The sequence below is a fragment of the Betta splendens genome, chromosome 14 (genome assembly GCF_900634795.4).
Source record: "Betta splendens chromosome 14, fBetSpl5.4, whole genome shotgun sequence".
Taxonomy (NCBI): domain Eukaryota; kingdom Metazoa; phylum Chordata; class Actinopteri; order Anabantiformes; family Osphronemidae; genus Betta; species Betta splendens.
Window position 1 is genome coordinate 14,414,126 of NC_040894.2, and position 15,014 is coordinate 14,429,139.

At 45.2% G+C, this 15,014-nt stretch overlaps 1 protein-coding gene across 1 annotated transcript in view; it reads left to right on the forward strand.

Annotated features, from left to right (window-relative positions):
• The window catches only part of nrip1b (nuclear receptor interacting protein 1b), a 31,489-nt gene extending 18,430 nt beyond the window's left edge, over window positions 1-13,059 (forward strand). Inside the window, exon 2 of the mRNA XM_029174577.3 lies at window positions 6,755-13,059. Within this exon, the coding sequence (XP_029030410.1) occupies window positions 7,200-10,811 (3,612 nt within the window). The 5' untranslated portion in view covers window positions 6,755-7,199 and the 3' untranslated portion in view covers window positions 10,812-13,059. The remainder of the gene's footprint in view (window positions 1-6,754) is intronic.
• The last annotated feature ends 1,955 nt before the right edge of the window (window positions 13,060-15,014 follow it).

The following is a 15,014-nucleotide window of genomic DNA, read 5'->3' on the forward strand; positions in this document are numbered from 1 at the left end:
TTTAATCCCACGCCCCGGTGCACGTTGGCTTGATTAGTGGCAGCAGTTATCTGTGCAGAAGACAGCCCGCCCTCTTTTAGCATTTGGTCAGGTCTGGGGCACCGGCGGTGGGGGGTGGATGGTAGATGGGGGGGGGGTTATCAAGTCATGAGAAAGGTGAATGGTGAAGGAGAAAGGCGGGAGGGGGGTGCAGTGACGGAGGGATGGCAAGAAGGAGGAGGAGCAGGAGGGGAGGGCGGGGGCCTGATTAGTATTCCGAAGGAGCACTCCTGCCAGTAGAGCAAATTGATTACTGCACTTTACCTGTATCAGCCTCCACAGCTAAGGATGACAAGGTACGGAAGCATGATGTGTGTCTGCATCCACCTCCCACCAACCACAGCTGAAGACGCGTTATAGCATTTAGCTTAGTGTGGAGTTTTTGGGTGACTCTGTCGAGCTTTTTACTGGGTTTGCCGCCAGATAGTTCTCTCTTCCACGCAATCGCTTTGTTACAGGAAAATAATAGGCTGGTGGCGGTCGGGTGCTGGCCTTGTCTATCTCTCTCTGTCTGATTTAATAGTCAATGGCCAACTGAAGGAAGACAGACCCATTTCCTGCAAGCCCTGACTCGTGCTTGTCTGCGTCTGGCCTGACAGTAGGCTTGTTTCTTGTGGTTGCAACGAATGCAACCCAATCAATTTCTAAACCAGACAAAACTCAAAAAATCGATTAATTTCACATTTGCTTGTTTATAATTTTCATCCACACGATTTGTTTAGATTAATGGGCTCTAGACTGGTCTTCAGGCTTTGAAACGCTGCTAGTTTTTATCGTAGCTACGGAGACATGGGCTGATTCCACGTAGGTTGTCAGGCCGAAATAGTTAATTGTGATTAACCCATGCTAAGTTAACACCAGCAGCAGTTTGCGTCATGCCAATAAATGCAGTTTATTACAGCACACCTGTCCACCTGCCTCTCTGCTCTTGTGTGTGTCTGTGTAACGAGGACAGGTCTGTGTTCAAGTACTTAAAATCTGCTTTTAACCCCGAACAATTCTAAAATAGTGGAATTCGTATCAGTGGTTACTGAGCATTTTCAGCATGGTTCAGCCTGTGACTATTGAATATTGATTAGCTTGTAAACCTAAATGTTTTATTTGGCCTACTTTAGTATAATTATTCAACAGACCCCACTACAAAAGGCATTTTCTCCTTGCCCTTCCTCACTTCTAGTCCTCATGGTTGATAGTTCCAAAGTCATGTCTTGGTTACTGGTTAAGCAGTTGTTTGTTTTGCATGAACCTAAATAGCCTGGTATCACACCTTTCCAAGTTGTGTAACACCAGGGTTGAGATTAGCAGCAGTTATTCATTTTCTTTACCTACCAGTGTCTTTATCAGTGTGGCATGAAGTTAATCCAAAGCGTTCAAGCTTTGGTTTATTATTTGACAGTGTGCTTTGTCTTAATGGCTGTCATCTGGTGCAAGAGTTTGGCTTAGTGTATTTACTGTAGCTCTAGCTGGACAAAAATATCATATCTTTAAAATCAAGCACCTTGTTACAAACCAACATCTTAAAAGTAAAGGCTTTTCATATAGTCATGTTTTTGCAGTAAATGTTGTGTTTTTGTTTAAACATTAATACAGGACTACTGTAATAAAGTAAATGGATGCACTACTACTTAAGTTACTACTACTAGTACTTTTAGGTGGACTACTTTGCAACCTGTACTATGTTTCTCTGGCCAGAAAGATTTAAATACCAGAAAATAGGTCAATAGAAGCATTATGAAATATAAAATGATAGGAGAGATAAGTCCTCCTCTTTGCCTGTCACTTGACAGACATGCATGACACAACATATTACTAGTCCAAACCAATCTACTCCAAATTAAGACCCAAGCAAAAAGAATTGAGAGCGAAAAAAAGCAGGACACTTTTAACCCAATAAAGGAGGACATCTTGCTGACTCACAGCAATACTCCTCTTAGGGTGCATGCCAAGGATCTTATGGGAACAATTCATTAAAGGCCAAGGTTTTTTATGCAGCTTTCAGGGCAGCCTGACTGTGGGACATTTGATCTCAATTGCAAAGTGGCCCATTTCCCTCAGACATCACCACTGCAGTCTGTTTCAAGAGCCTGGCTCTGCCTTTTTGGCGGTCTGGCCACAGGGCAATCAGCTGTTCCCATTTCCAGCACCAGTGTTTACAAATGGAAAATGCGCTTTGTTTTGGGAGGGAAAAGAGCATCATTCTGAACAGACAATGTAAGCAGGAGATTATCTCAGAGCCCAATAGAAATGAATCAGGTATAGCTTGATGGCGGCCACGGCTCATTAGGAAGGTGTGTGTGTGTGTGTGTGTGTGTGTGTGTGTGTGTGTGTGTGTGTGTGTGTGTGTGTGTGTGTGTGTGTGTGTTTGTGTGTGTGTGTGTGTGTGTAATTCTCAGCCACTCAGGAAATGGCCCTTGGGTGGGTCTTTCAAATGGTACACAAACATTTTCATAAGCACATCCATGCCAGCGTGGGAATGGTAAAGAAAGAGCAAGAGTTAGACGAGTAGGGGATACAGTGCAGTGATATCCTCATTTCACTGGCTAGTTTGGCTGGCTCCTATGTCAGTCAGCTAGGCTCTGAACCGCTTAGATGAGTCATCAGTGTGCATGAATTCCTCTATGATCTCTCTCAACCCCAAGAACTCTCTGTTCTGATGAATGCAGATGAAGTGAAAACCCGCCCACACACTCCTTATCCAAGGCCAAATGCAGGCCAAGAACTTAAGCACTCTGGTCCCAAACAAAATAGTTGCATTCACTCATCACATTCGAACAGCGAGTCTCAGAGTGGGCTTGTTTTACATTGCTCCCCTCAATGCATCATATCCTATTTAACACTACAGATCAGACTTTTTGCAGTCATATATCTCATTTCCTTTATTCAGAATGCATCCGTGGCCTTCAGTGTGCACACATAGGGGCATGTGTGCTATGCATGACTTAGTTGGTCAATGCATCCTAAGAAGTGGGTCAGAGTGCCCTAGTTCTCATTGTGTGGGTGTGCGTGTGTCTGTGTGTTGCATTTCAGTGTTATTTTGTCCCGACTGACATTTTCTTGCGTTTGCTCCCCCGCTGTTTGATAGTGTGTTGTTCTCTTGTTTATTTCTCTCAAGGTGAACCAGAGCTTTTAATTCAACTTTCCTCCAGTGCACTTGTTCACTTGTGAAAGTCCTGGAACAACTGCATTTGGTCAGGTAGCTTATGTTTTGTCTTATTTAATCATGTCAGGGCATATTGAATTTACAAATAGCAGTCACGCCGCATGTGTAAGTGAGCTATCCCATTGAGTATGTGCAGCAGGTCTGGGCTGCAGATTACATGATATAATAGTGTTTAGGCATCGCTTCTCCTTTTAAATTCCTTTAACCTTGACTCCCCTTAAATGCAGAAAGAACACATCTGCCAGGCTGGTGTCAGACACTAGTAATACACACCACTCTGGCAGCATTGTCAATTTTTATTAACGCCCAGAGCTTTGCATGGACACCAGCTGTTGCATCAAGTGCAAAAGCCTTGGTGGCATAGATGACCTTGACTTTAACTGCCTCTCCTTTGGCTTTTCCCCTTTTTAATTCTTTTGTTTGGTCTCATACATTTTAAATGGCTTAAATGGATTACCATTCCTGACAATGAAGGTCATTTAGAAACTCACTTTTTAAAAGAGTAAAGAGCTAGCTGGCAAGTTGGTGTGTCGGCGCAAGGTAGCGTGAACTGGAGGTCGCGGAGGAAGGTTAAATTTTGAGAGCTAATTGATGACATCTGTATTGACAGATTTTTATCCATCCATCCATTTTCTTAACCGCTTACTCCCTAGTGCGGGGTCACGGGGGTGCTGGAGCCTAGCCCAGCTGGCTACGGGCGAGAGGCAGGGTACACCCTGGACGGGTCGCCAGTCCATCGCAGGGCAACACATAGACAGACAACCATTCACTCACATGGAGAGAATGGAGAGAAGCCAATCAACCTATATACCTAAACCGTCTTTGGACTATCCCAGCCGGAGAACCCGGAGAGAACCCACGCAAACTCCACACTCCACCAGGTCCGCCTCCGGGAATCGAACCCAGAACCTTCTTGCTGTGAGGCGACAGTGCTACCCACCGCACCACCGTGCCGCACAGATTTTTATATGGAACTTAATTCCGTGTATCTGAGGAAGCAGCCGGAAGTGTGGTGACCTTTCCTGTTCCTGGCGTTTTTAAACTACAAGCGCAGAGAAATTGAGAGAGAAACAGATAAAGAGCCGAGCAGCCAGAGGATGATGAAGCTTTCACCCCTCCCTTTCACATGTACGTGGCTGACTGTGGGGGTAAAAATCACTTTAGAATGGGGCCTGCTCTGTCATTGGCTGACATTGTCAAGGATAATGGATAATCACCACAGAAACCATAGAGCAGCTCATTGGTGCTGTGATGTCCCACGGTGGGGAGGGGAGGGGGTGTAGGTCAGGCTTTTTGGGTGCCACCACCAATGAAATGACATGTTAACAGATGTGTAAGGTCATATCCAATGCATACACCAGGGGAGATAATGTAATAGTAATGCACACATCACACATTCCAGGAGGCAAAAGGAGAAGGGCTATATGCTTTAGGGGCTCGCTGTGGAGGACAGCTCTCCCTGTATTAAGGTCATTTATTTGTTAGCAGAGCTCTGTCACTGAGGAGAACATATTTTTCCTTGTCCTTGCTCTAGCAGGCTTTTTGACACTGGCTCTATCATTACATGTCTCTCAAGAGCCTGAAGGTTGCCACTTTGTTTAAAGAGCAATTCCTACTTTATGTGAAAGGGTGAATGCAGCAGCTCTTGTATATAAACTAGTAATGTGCAGTGTCATTGCGTCCCTGTGCTGCCTTGTCTGATCTGTATTGAAAAGTCTTTGGGCAAAAACGCAGACAAGGTCAACTGTAATTCTGCTGCCAGCAGCACAGAGATTAACAGAATTTCCCATGTTAAAACTGTGTCATTGTTTCGTTTCCATTTTCATTTTTTTGCTCTCTAACCGTGAGGCTTTATCGTAGTATAGGAGATAGTTTGCCAAGGTGTGTTAAAGGTCAACCCATGTGTGTGTGTAGTGTTGCTCAAATGTGTCATTACAGGCCATTCTATTACATCTCTATTAAGCCCAGTGGCGGGAAAATTGCCCTAATCCGGAGCATCTAAGATTAGCATGACAGCAGACGTCAGATGGTCCAGTGTGACCAGGTTGGCTTTTGTTGTTGTCAGATTTAGGTCAAGAGCTTAAAGATGGCCTTGAACTACAGTTGACGCTAATGGGCCCATCTCAGTGACATTATTCTAGTCTGTGTACTGCTGCAAAGTCTGGAGACTCTTATCAACGTGTTGCTCTTCAGTTTATAAAGATATTCAAATTGCCAGTGTGATTGTTTTTCAGCTCCTACCCAGACTAAACTGCACACATCAGCTTGAATGCAGCTCGTTTTCAAGGTGGCATTAAAATACCAATTTGTTGTCTTTGGGCCATGCTGCTGCTTTCTATGAAGTATTGAGGGGAGCGGTTGCATGGGTTGCTATGGCCTTTCGTCATAATCGAGGGCCACTGTCCTGTTGTCTGACCTGGTATGTTGGTCCACTCAGCGGACACCAAAGGTGAGGATGGCATTGGGAAAGGACACCGGCTGCAACTGAGGCGAGGTGGAAGCTCTGTATTAATTAACCTTTATGGGATGTGGGCAGGGCTGTCGGAGGTGTCCTGTATTCACGGAAACCACGCTGACAGGGTTCAGAGCAGAGGTCTCCCAGGGCAGCATTGCTGACACTGTCAAGGCAACTGGCACAGTGCTTGCCCTAGTGTCACTGGTTCTGCCTTTCTGACAGTGGTGCAGTGTGACAGATGCACCTGATCCTTAAGCTACCCCCTTCCCCTCATGGCGCACACACAAGGATGCACACACGACTGAGAACAGCTTGTCTGTTAGCTTGCTGCGATTCATCTCTGCGTTTGTATTGTACTTGTAAACACATCATATCAAGTCGGTTCAGGTTTTGCTCTAGCTTCGTGGAACTATTCAGACGTCAAACTGTAGTACATAATGCATAGCTTTTCATCCATGAGTAAAGGTAATGCAGTGGTGAGAGAGAGTATGGTTACTCTGTAAGTATGAGCGCATACTTATACTGTTCATGTGCAGAGTGTATCTTCATGCAGAGCTTCATGCCTGCGTCTAGGCATGAAGGCTTAAATGCATACTTAAATCCATGTGGGTGGGTGAGGGGGTGGGTGGCTCTTGCTTTATGTAGACCAAGGGTTGCGTTGTGTGAGATGCTGCTCAAGTGCATAAGGAGCAGGAGGTGGTAGGGAGGATAATCCGCTGAAATGACAAGCAGCATAAAAAATTATTCACAGCTCTCGGAAGGCCCTTCACTTTTGAAAGACATCTCTGTGAGGGGCTTACAGCTGAAGACCTTAATGTTTTCAAGGTAGCAGGCTTGAATTTTCAATTTGGATCCAATCAGGTCCAATCTACATTTGTCGTCTGTTCGGTGGCTGTGAGGGGAGAGTGCAGAGAGGAGAAGGAGCCGTGTGCAGTCAATCTGAAATGTTGCTAAGTAACAGAGATGGCAGACAAGGTGGTGAAATGAGTGTGATATAGTGCTGGGCAAATCCCTGCTTCTCACACAGTTTCTCCTTTTTTCTCCTCTCTTTCTCCACCCAACCATTTCTGTTTGCCCCCTTCTTTCATTCGTTTCCATAGGTCCCCCCATGTGAGATCTGCAAAGCTGAGACGCGCCACTGACAGAAGTACAGCCAGGCTTCAGGACAGACATCCCAAACATCCAGAACCACGGAATGTGTCAACATCTTTGTGGTGAAATCTTGCTGACTCCCTGTTTGTTACTCACATAAACCTTGAGCACGGCCTTATGGGATCCCATGTTGTTTAAAGGCATTTAACAATGCCTCGGTGGCCCACCTGGCCCAGATTGCCTCCAAACATGGTTGATCTTGTGTCTACGTGAAGGGATCACATCCAGCCAGTCTATCCCTCAGCACCCTGCAGATTCACTCGGTGCAACTGCCTGCCAGCTTGTTTTTTTACTTTTGGGCTGAAGTACATGTCACTGAAAACTAGATGACCTAGTGGACATTTGTTTCCCAGTAACAGTACTGATCTACACAAGGGGATCCTAGTATTGAACATGACTCATGGGGAGGAGCCTGGCCCTGAGACACACAAGGATTCAGCTGTTCTAACTTATCTGGAAGGTATCCTTATGCATCCAGTGGTGGCCGGGCCGGGGGCCACGGCAAGCGGGAGGTCTGAGGCTGCCCATAGCAACCAGGAGCAGGGTGACAAGGTAGGCGGTCCTTACCAACTGCCCGACCATGGCCCCACAGCCCCCAAAGCTGGAACCAATGGACCCATGCTTGGTTCTTCCCAGCACCTAAAAAAAGCCCGCTTACTACGCTCTGGCGCCTGGAATGATCAAGGGAACCAGCGACTAAATTCACCCCCAATTGAGCTTAATGGCCAAGGAGGAGGTCTACAGAATGGAGCACTAGAGGGATCGCCTCATGCTGGAGAGAGCACCCTGCTGGCATCCTTGCTTCAGTCATTCAGCTCACGGCTTCAGAGTGTGGCAATGTCTCAGCACTCTACTAATCCCCCTAGTGAGGGTTCCTCTCCTTCCAAGGCACCACCTACAGAAAAAGAGCCACTTCCTATGTATGGGACAGCCTCAAGTCGTTTGAAGGGTTTGATGAGAAAGAGCAAGCTTCAAAATCACAGCAACACACCCTATAGTCGCAGAGGACATAATCAAGACAGACCTCCAGAATCCCCTCGGTCAGCACACAGTGCTACACCTCCCTCTGCTCCTACAGCTTCCGAGTCGGTGTCATGTGCAGAGCGTCTGAAAGCAGTGGCCAACATGGTGAAAATCCGTTCAAGTCCTGCACCTTCCCCCAAGCCAAGTGTGGCCTGCAGTCAACTGGCTCTGCTGCTGTCCAGTGAAGCCCATCTGCAGCAGTACTCCAGAGAGCATGCGCTCAAAGCTCAGCTCTCAGGAAGATCTGCCAGTGAGAGACTAGCTGCCATGGCAAACCAACAGGACAAAAGGTCACCTAGTGTAGGAGAGACTCTAACTGGAGCCCCAGAAACACTAAGCTCCTTAACAACCCAAAACGGAATGACGGCAACAACTACAATGTCAACAACACTCTCTCAAACAGCCCTGTCAAGTCCACAGAGCCCCTCTTTGCTGCGTAGACACAGCCAAAGCTCCCCATCCACCCCACCACCTCCTCCAAGCCACAGTTACAGCCACCCTCCTAGGGAAAAACGAGGCTTTGACACCCGACCGACGCGCCCTCCCCAGACATGCAGCAGTTTGCTGTTGCTGCTACTTAACAACCACAACAACCAGAAGCAGCTGACCAAGAATGGGCACCTGGAGGACAATTGTGGCATTCTGCTGCCAAGCTGCTCATCTTCAGTCACTTCAGATAGCGAGTGCTCCACGCAGGAAAGGAGTCTGGCAAAGGATAGCAGTGATGCGGAGAGTTCCTACTCAAGTTGCTCTCCCATTGACCTCTCCATGAGAAACCGAGCCAACACACAAGACACAGGGCTCAAAACTACCACCCTCTCCTGCTCTTCTTCCACCTCCACTGTCTCTTCTTTAACCACAGCGTTTTCCTCCACCCCAGTGACATTTTCCCCTCAAGCTTCTTGTCAACCCTCCACCTTTTCACCATGCTCTACTATTGTCTCTACCTGCTCCAGTGCTATTTCTTCATCTTCGTGTATTTCTACCTCCTCCCTAGATAAACTAACAGAGTCTTTAATAAACAAGTGGAAACCAGAGCCATCAGGATTAAAATTGTCTAAGAACAAGGAGCCTGAAATGAGCCCAGACCGAAAAGCCCACCCTAAAGTCACACTAATGCAGCTTCTTCTTGAGCGAAGAAATAATGAGATGGTTAATAAAGTGGGAGGTAACCAGGATTTGCCAATTGATATAACTATGGCCACAATGTCTCGAAGCCAGCAAAAAGAGTCTGTGTCCTGGGAGGAGGCCGAGACAAAAAGCCCTACAGATGGGACTGTAGCCCCACCCCAGCCCCTTTATTCACTTACTCATGACCCTAGTAGTTCACTTTCTCCTTACTCATACCCCTCCCCTCATATTCAGTCCAGCCCATTGGATTTGTGTAAGTCCAAAAACTTCCCTGCTGAGAAGGCTTCAGAGCCTGCCTTCAGTGCCAGTAAACTTTTGCAGAATCTGGCTCAGTGTGGCACAGCTTCTTCCTCCCCACCTATCCCCTCCAACAAAGGGTTGGGCCAAGAACATGACACCAGCAGGCCCCTAGCACTGTTGGAAAGACTCAGCGCACCAATTCACAGGACGACCACCACTCCACTATCAGACAGGGCCTCAGGAAGTGGCACACCTTTCAGTCGAAAGGAAGCCTCTCCTCCTTCATCACAGATCGAAAACCTACTAGAGAGACGTACTGTGCTACAGCTACTTCTAGGAACAGGGGCAGGTACTGCATCAGTCAGTAAAGACCGTAAAGATCGGCCCAGTGGCAGTGGCAGGAGAAGTGTGGAGGTGGCAGGAGGTTGCTATGAGACAAATTCAGGTGCCTCCATCATCTGTGACAGCTCTAACGGGTCTCCTTTGGACGTAAAAGTCAAAACAGAGCTTGCAGAGGGGGAGGGACCATCTGCTGCCATTTCTGAGGACTTAAGCAGCAGAAAAAGGTCCTGTGGCTATGAGAAAAATAGCCCCCTCTCAGATTCTCAGCATGACTTAAAAACAGAGCCAGGTCCTGCAGAGGTTATAGCAAAATATGGCCTACTCAGCCAGCTACTGAAACAACAGACTGCTACCTACTATACCAGTGCTACTATGCAGGCTGAGTCAAAGTCTAGGCAAGTTAAGGAGGAACAGAGGGAGTATCCAAGTCCCAGTTCTAAGAAGAGACGCTTCTGCTCTGATCAGGTCGATGTTTTGAATAAAACTAGCTCTCCAAGAGCTTTGGACATTGGAAACACAAACCTTTTTTCCTCTCCTGTTATTCTGGAAGGGCCTGAACAGCAGAGAATTTTGAAGGAAGAGGAGGCTGCACCAAGGAGCCCACCAAGTGAAACCCTCACTAGAGAGAGTCGAGGCTTCAATGTGCTCAAACAGCTGCTGCTTTCTGACAACTGCCTGAAGGAGCTTTCCCAGCAGCACCGGGGGGCCCCCAATCCTTCAGTCTTGCAAGCCAATGGCAAGGCTAATGGCAGCATTCTTGCTCAGCCTGCCCATAATCACAGCTTCCTCCACTTACCCAGCTGGAACTCACATGGTCTGCCTAACTCAGGGCTTCAGAGTAATCTCAGACCAGTGCCCACCCTCCCTGCAGGTGAAAACCCTCTCCGCGGCAGCTGGAGTCGTCACCCGTGGCCTCTCACTCAAAAACGGGACCCTCCTACTTTGGTCAAACAGGAGCCCGAGAGCCCTGTGCGGTGGAGTAGTCAGGAGAATGAGGAGGAGGAAGAGGGTTGTGACTCAAACCCAGACTCTCCACGGCTGTCACGTTCCAACCCCATTCTGTATTACATGTTGCAGAAGGGGAGCATTCAACTGAGGAACGAAGTGAGAGATCAGGCAGAGGAAACCCAGGCTGCGGTTAGAATAAAAGAAGAGCCAATTAGTGATATGCATGCCTATGAACACAGTCTGAGCTCCACCCCGCAATCACCGACCCACAATGACAAGCACAGCCACGGGAGCCAGGGGCTGAGGCAATCATCCGACTAGAAGTTGTATCAACTACAGAACAATTCAAATTGAACGTTCATTGTTTTCTTTCTGTTTAATGCCTTGCCAAATTGGTTTGATGAAGCAAATAACAAATCTTTTGTGAAATAGAGCAAGTTCAGATTAAAATGCATAGTTGCATTGCTTTCTCAATTATTAAATAGTGAGGTGATGGAATGATACAGGTCTGTCTTTGCAAAATGTCTAATTGATACAAGCAATTGTTGCAAGTTTACCTATTTTAGTAATTATCATGCACCGCACATTTCATTTAGTGATGACAAAATCCACCTGTACAATATGGTGTTGTTTTTTTCCTTATTAGTATCTGAATTGCACACATATCACTATTCCTTGCCCTCTTTGTTGCCTGTCATAAAACATTCACAAAGAACATTTCAAGTGACATTTATTATTGAATACGCTAAAAATGTTCTCGCTCAGTTCAGTGGACATTTATTTATTTTTTCCATCTCAGCATTTTCAGACAGAATCCCATCAATTTTAGATAAGATTCCAAATAATGTCATCCTGGAGTAGGCACAGCAGTCTGTTATAACAGCGTACATGATACATTTATTCAAAAGAGGACCTTGAAAACAACATACACCCTGCAGAATATTCAGTGAGAATTTGTGATGAATGCCTTGTCTTGCTTCCCCTTCCAAATTCATGCTGCGGTGTAATTACACGCCGAGTGAATAATATAATAATAAGAATATATAATGGAAGTTTGAATGGTCAACAACTTCTCATTATGGTTTGCTTTTATTTGAAATGAACTTTAAAGGCCAATATTCGACAGTGCAAATTCATGGTAATGTTTGCAGACTGTGCAGTTTTGTGCAGATGGGTCAACAGTGTGTGTGTGTGTGTGTGTGTGTGTGTGTGTGTGTGTGTGTGTGTGTGTGTGTGTGTGTGTGTGTGTGGTGCTTACAGTTGCACAACTGTGTGTAAACAGGTTTCTAGAGCAACAGTTTCGGCAGTGTCTGAGAAACGTATCCTCCCAACCTGGGTAAACCGGCACTGCTCTTCGTGCACACCAAAACTTCTTATTGTGAAGCACATGGCTTTTTCCTCTTCATTTCATATAAAGGAGCACCTAGAGTTTGCACTATTGAAGCTAAGCCCTCTGTGTGCTTTTCAGATTCATTCAGTGGCATGTAATTAACAATGTCAGTATTGCTATCTGTTGACGGTTTGTGATTTCTGTTTTCATCATTTCTAACTGTTGTGGTTCCTGGACACCTTTGCTTTTATTTTTGTGGCAGTCTCTTAACTCATAAAATGACAAAAGAATTGCATGACAAAAAAAGAGAAGACCACAGGTACATCTTTGTTTTTAAAGCAGCTGGATATGAGTAGACATTTTGGTGTCTTGAGGGAAATCTGCTATCTAGCTCCTTCTTTTGATTGTACTGTATTTTTATTCTTGTTTTCACAAACTGCTTCATCCATTTAGTCTTGTGATCTTTTTAATACATATACCTATGAAGTACATCTCTCAATTAATACATTTTCGCAATGGTTAAATATATTTGTGTAAATAGTACTTTCAGTATGAAAGATGACTATTTTGTAATGTTTAAGAAAAGATATTACCCTAGTTTTTAATGCCCTGATATGTAAATATGAATTATATGCGTACAAGTGTACATACAAAGGCAGAGGATGCTATACCCATCTGTTTTATTTCTGTTTTCTTTGTTTTGGCTTGGTTTGTTCCTTGCATGTGTCTCTATGTGGTAAATGATAATCTATCCTGCGCTGTGTTGTGTAATAATGTCCGACTCTCCTCACTGCTGCCTGTTGCATGCAGACGCATGGGAACTACCTGTGTATCCCTAATGGTGATGAGGGAAAAATGTCAAGTCTTAAAATAGGTCTTTTTTTTATCACAGAGAGAGGTTCATTTAGAATATGAACAGTCCCTAAATAACCACAGGCTGTTGAGCAAGTTGATAAAAAAATGTGTGAAAAATAAACGTGCATTAAATATTTTTGTGATTTTTTTTTTCTTTTCTGTTACTGGTTAACAAGGCTCGGTTGTAGAGCTCGGGGCTTTAGTGGGGGATTGACGTACAATCATAGATCTGCATTGTGCATCTAAAAATACATTTGTAGCAACGGATATGAAAAAAAACTGTTCATTTTTTCATGTGAAGACTTGAACATTATTTCATTTTTTATGTTTTCATTTTTGGTGTTCATTTGCACTGATATCTCTAAAATAAAGTACTAAAATGCATGACCTAGTATGAATGTCCTGCTCTTTTTCTAGTTATGTGTGGTCACTTACAGAAGATAATGACATATACAGCACTAATCACACCATACATTCCACAATGCAGAATATGATTTTAAAAGCACATCAAAGACAGATTCTATTTTCTGTAATCAAAGACTCTTGTTCCTTCAAGTAAAGTAAGAGGATGTCCTGCATTTGCCCCAAAGTCCTGCTTCTGAGTTGGCTGCTGTACACTGCTGAGTCTTAACAAAGGCAGGAAAGACACTGGAAGGAGGGAGGACACACAGAGGTCACCAGATGTGCACTAGATGCCCAAGGATAAGCCTCACGAAATGGCATGTTGCTTTATTTGGAAGCCAAAACCAATGTCGTTGTACCCTCAATACAAAGACTTCATTCATGCATCTTCATTTTTTTTGTGATTATTATTTTTTTGACATGAGGAAAAACAGCTTGTAGTGTGAGAGGTGAAGACGAGTTCACGCACGAGTCCCCTCACGCCACGTTTGAATATGAGGTCCATGGAGCAAACAGACGGCTTTTTGTCTGCAGTGCACTTTTGAAATCTCAGCACATTTCCCCAGCCCCGACTTCCCTTTTATTTAATCCTCCCCATGATTGACTACACACTTTAAACTCCCTGTAACCTTTCCCCTTGGTGAACTTCTCCATTTCAAGATTCTTATTGAGGCTGAACCGCCAGTAACCTCTTGATTTCCTCTTGATTACTGAAGCGGTGGCAAACAGAAAGGCGGGAGCCACAAGTTTTAAGCACAGGTCAAGGTGTAAAACTTGACAATTGACTGTTTGTCTGTAGCTCCTCTCTTTGATTTCCTGAGCTCAACGTGAGGTCAAAAGGATGTGAGCACTGCACACCAGGCCACCAGTGACTCAACTATGGGCCAAGGCCTCGGAAGACCCACCATAGACATTTCGTAGTTATGAGGCCTCTAAAATGATTTTCTGGCATTAGAGATGCTTCTTCTCTGACAAACAACTGAATGACCACACTTAACCTCATCTGTCACTGGTGTCTCCACATGGGAATTGTTTAAAACACCAGCTACTCTTGTTTTTGGATTTAGTCTTGATGAGATGCTCCTTTGTTCAGAGCTTTGTTTATTCACATGGAGGCCATACTGGGCTAACACTTTTCACTAGCTGTCATGTTTACTGGTGTGATAAATATGCTCACAGATGTTGAATTACCCTCTACTCATACAAGTGTTTGAACTCTGAGCACATGGTTTGACCCTATACATTAGGTAAACACACACACACACACACACACACACACACACATAATGTGATTAACATTTGACAGCAGCCCATTTGCAGCTTAGTAAAGAATATATGAATAATAATAATGTTCAAAACTGGGCTTAATTTCTAAAGCCTGTGTGTGCTGCTGCAGCACCTGGCTGAAGGTAAAATACACAAGAGCAGCGCCTCAAGTTAGAGAACAATAGAGAGGTTGAGGTGAACATCTGGGGAAACTCCTGCTTTGAGAAAGGAGGTCAGGTTGGTTTATTTTTCCAACCTTATACTGCTTCTCCCAGCGGGGCCTTCTCTTTTGAAGATGTACGTCTTTCTGAAGTCTGTTTCTTAACCCCCAGGGTCGCGACCTTTTGTCCTCCTTCTTGCCCTGACCTGTTTCCTGGGGACAGGATCAACTGTTGGCCTGCAGCTGTGGCACCTACGCCTCCTCCCCCCTTCTCCACACACAAACCACAAGCAGCAGCACCACCCACCTTCCTCCCCACTCCCTCTCTGTAACATTTTGTGTAAATATGACAAGTGTTAGCACAGCTTTTCATTTGGTTCACGCCTGATAGCTTCCTGACCCTTGCTGCCTTTCAGGGCCTCCTAGTCTGCAGCAATTAGTCATAAATGACCAATAAACCTAAACTGCAGAACCTTGGAAACAATAAGTCAAACTTAAAAAGTACATGCAC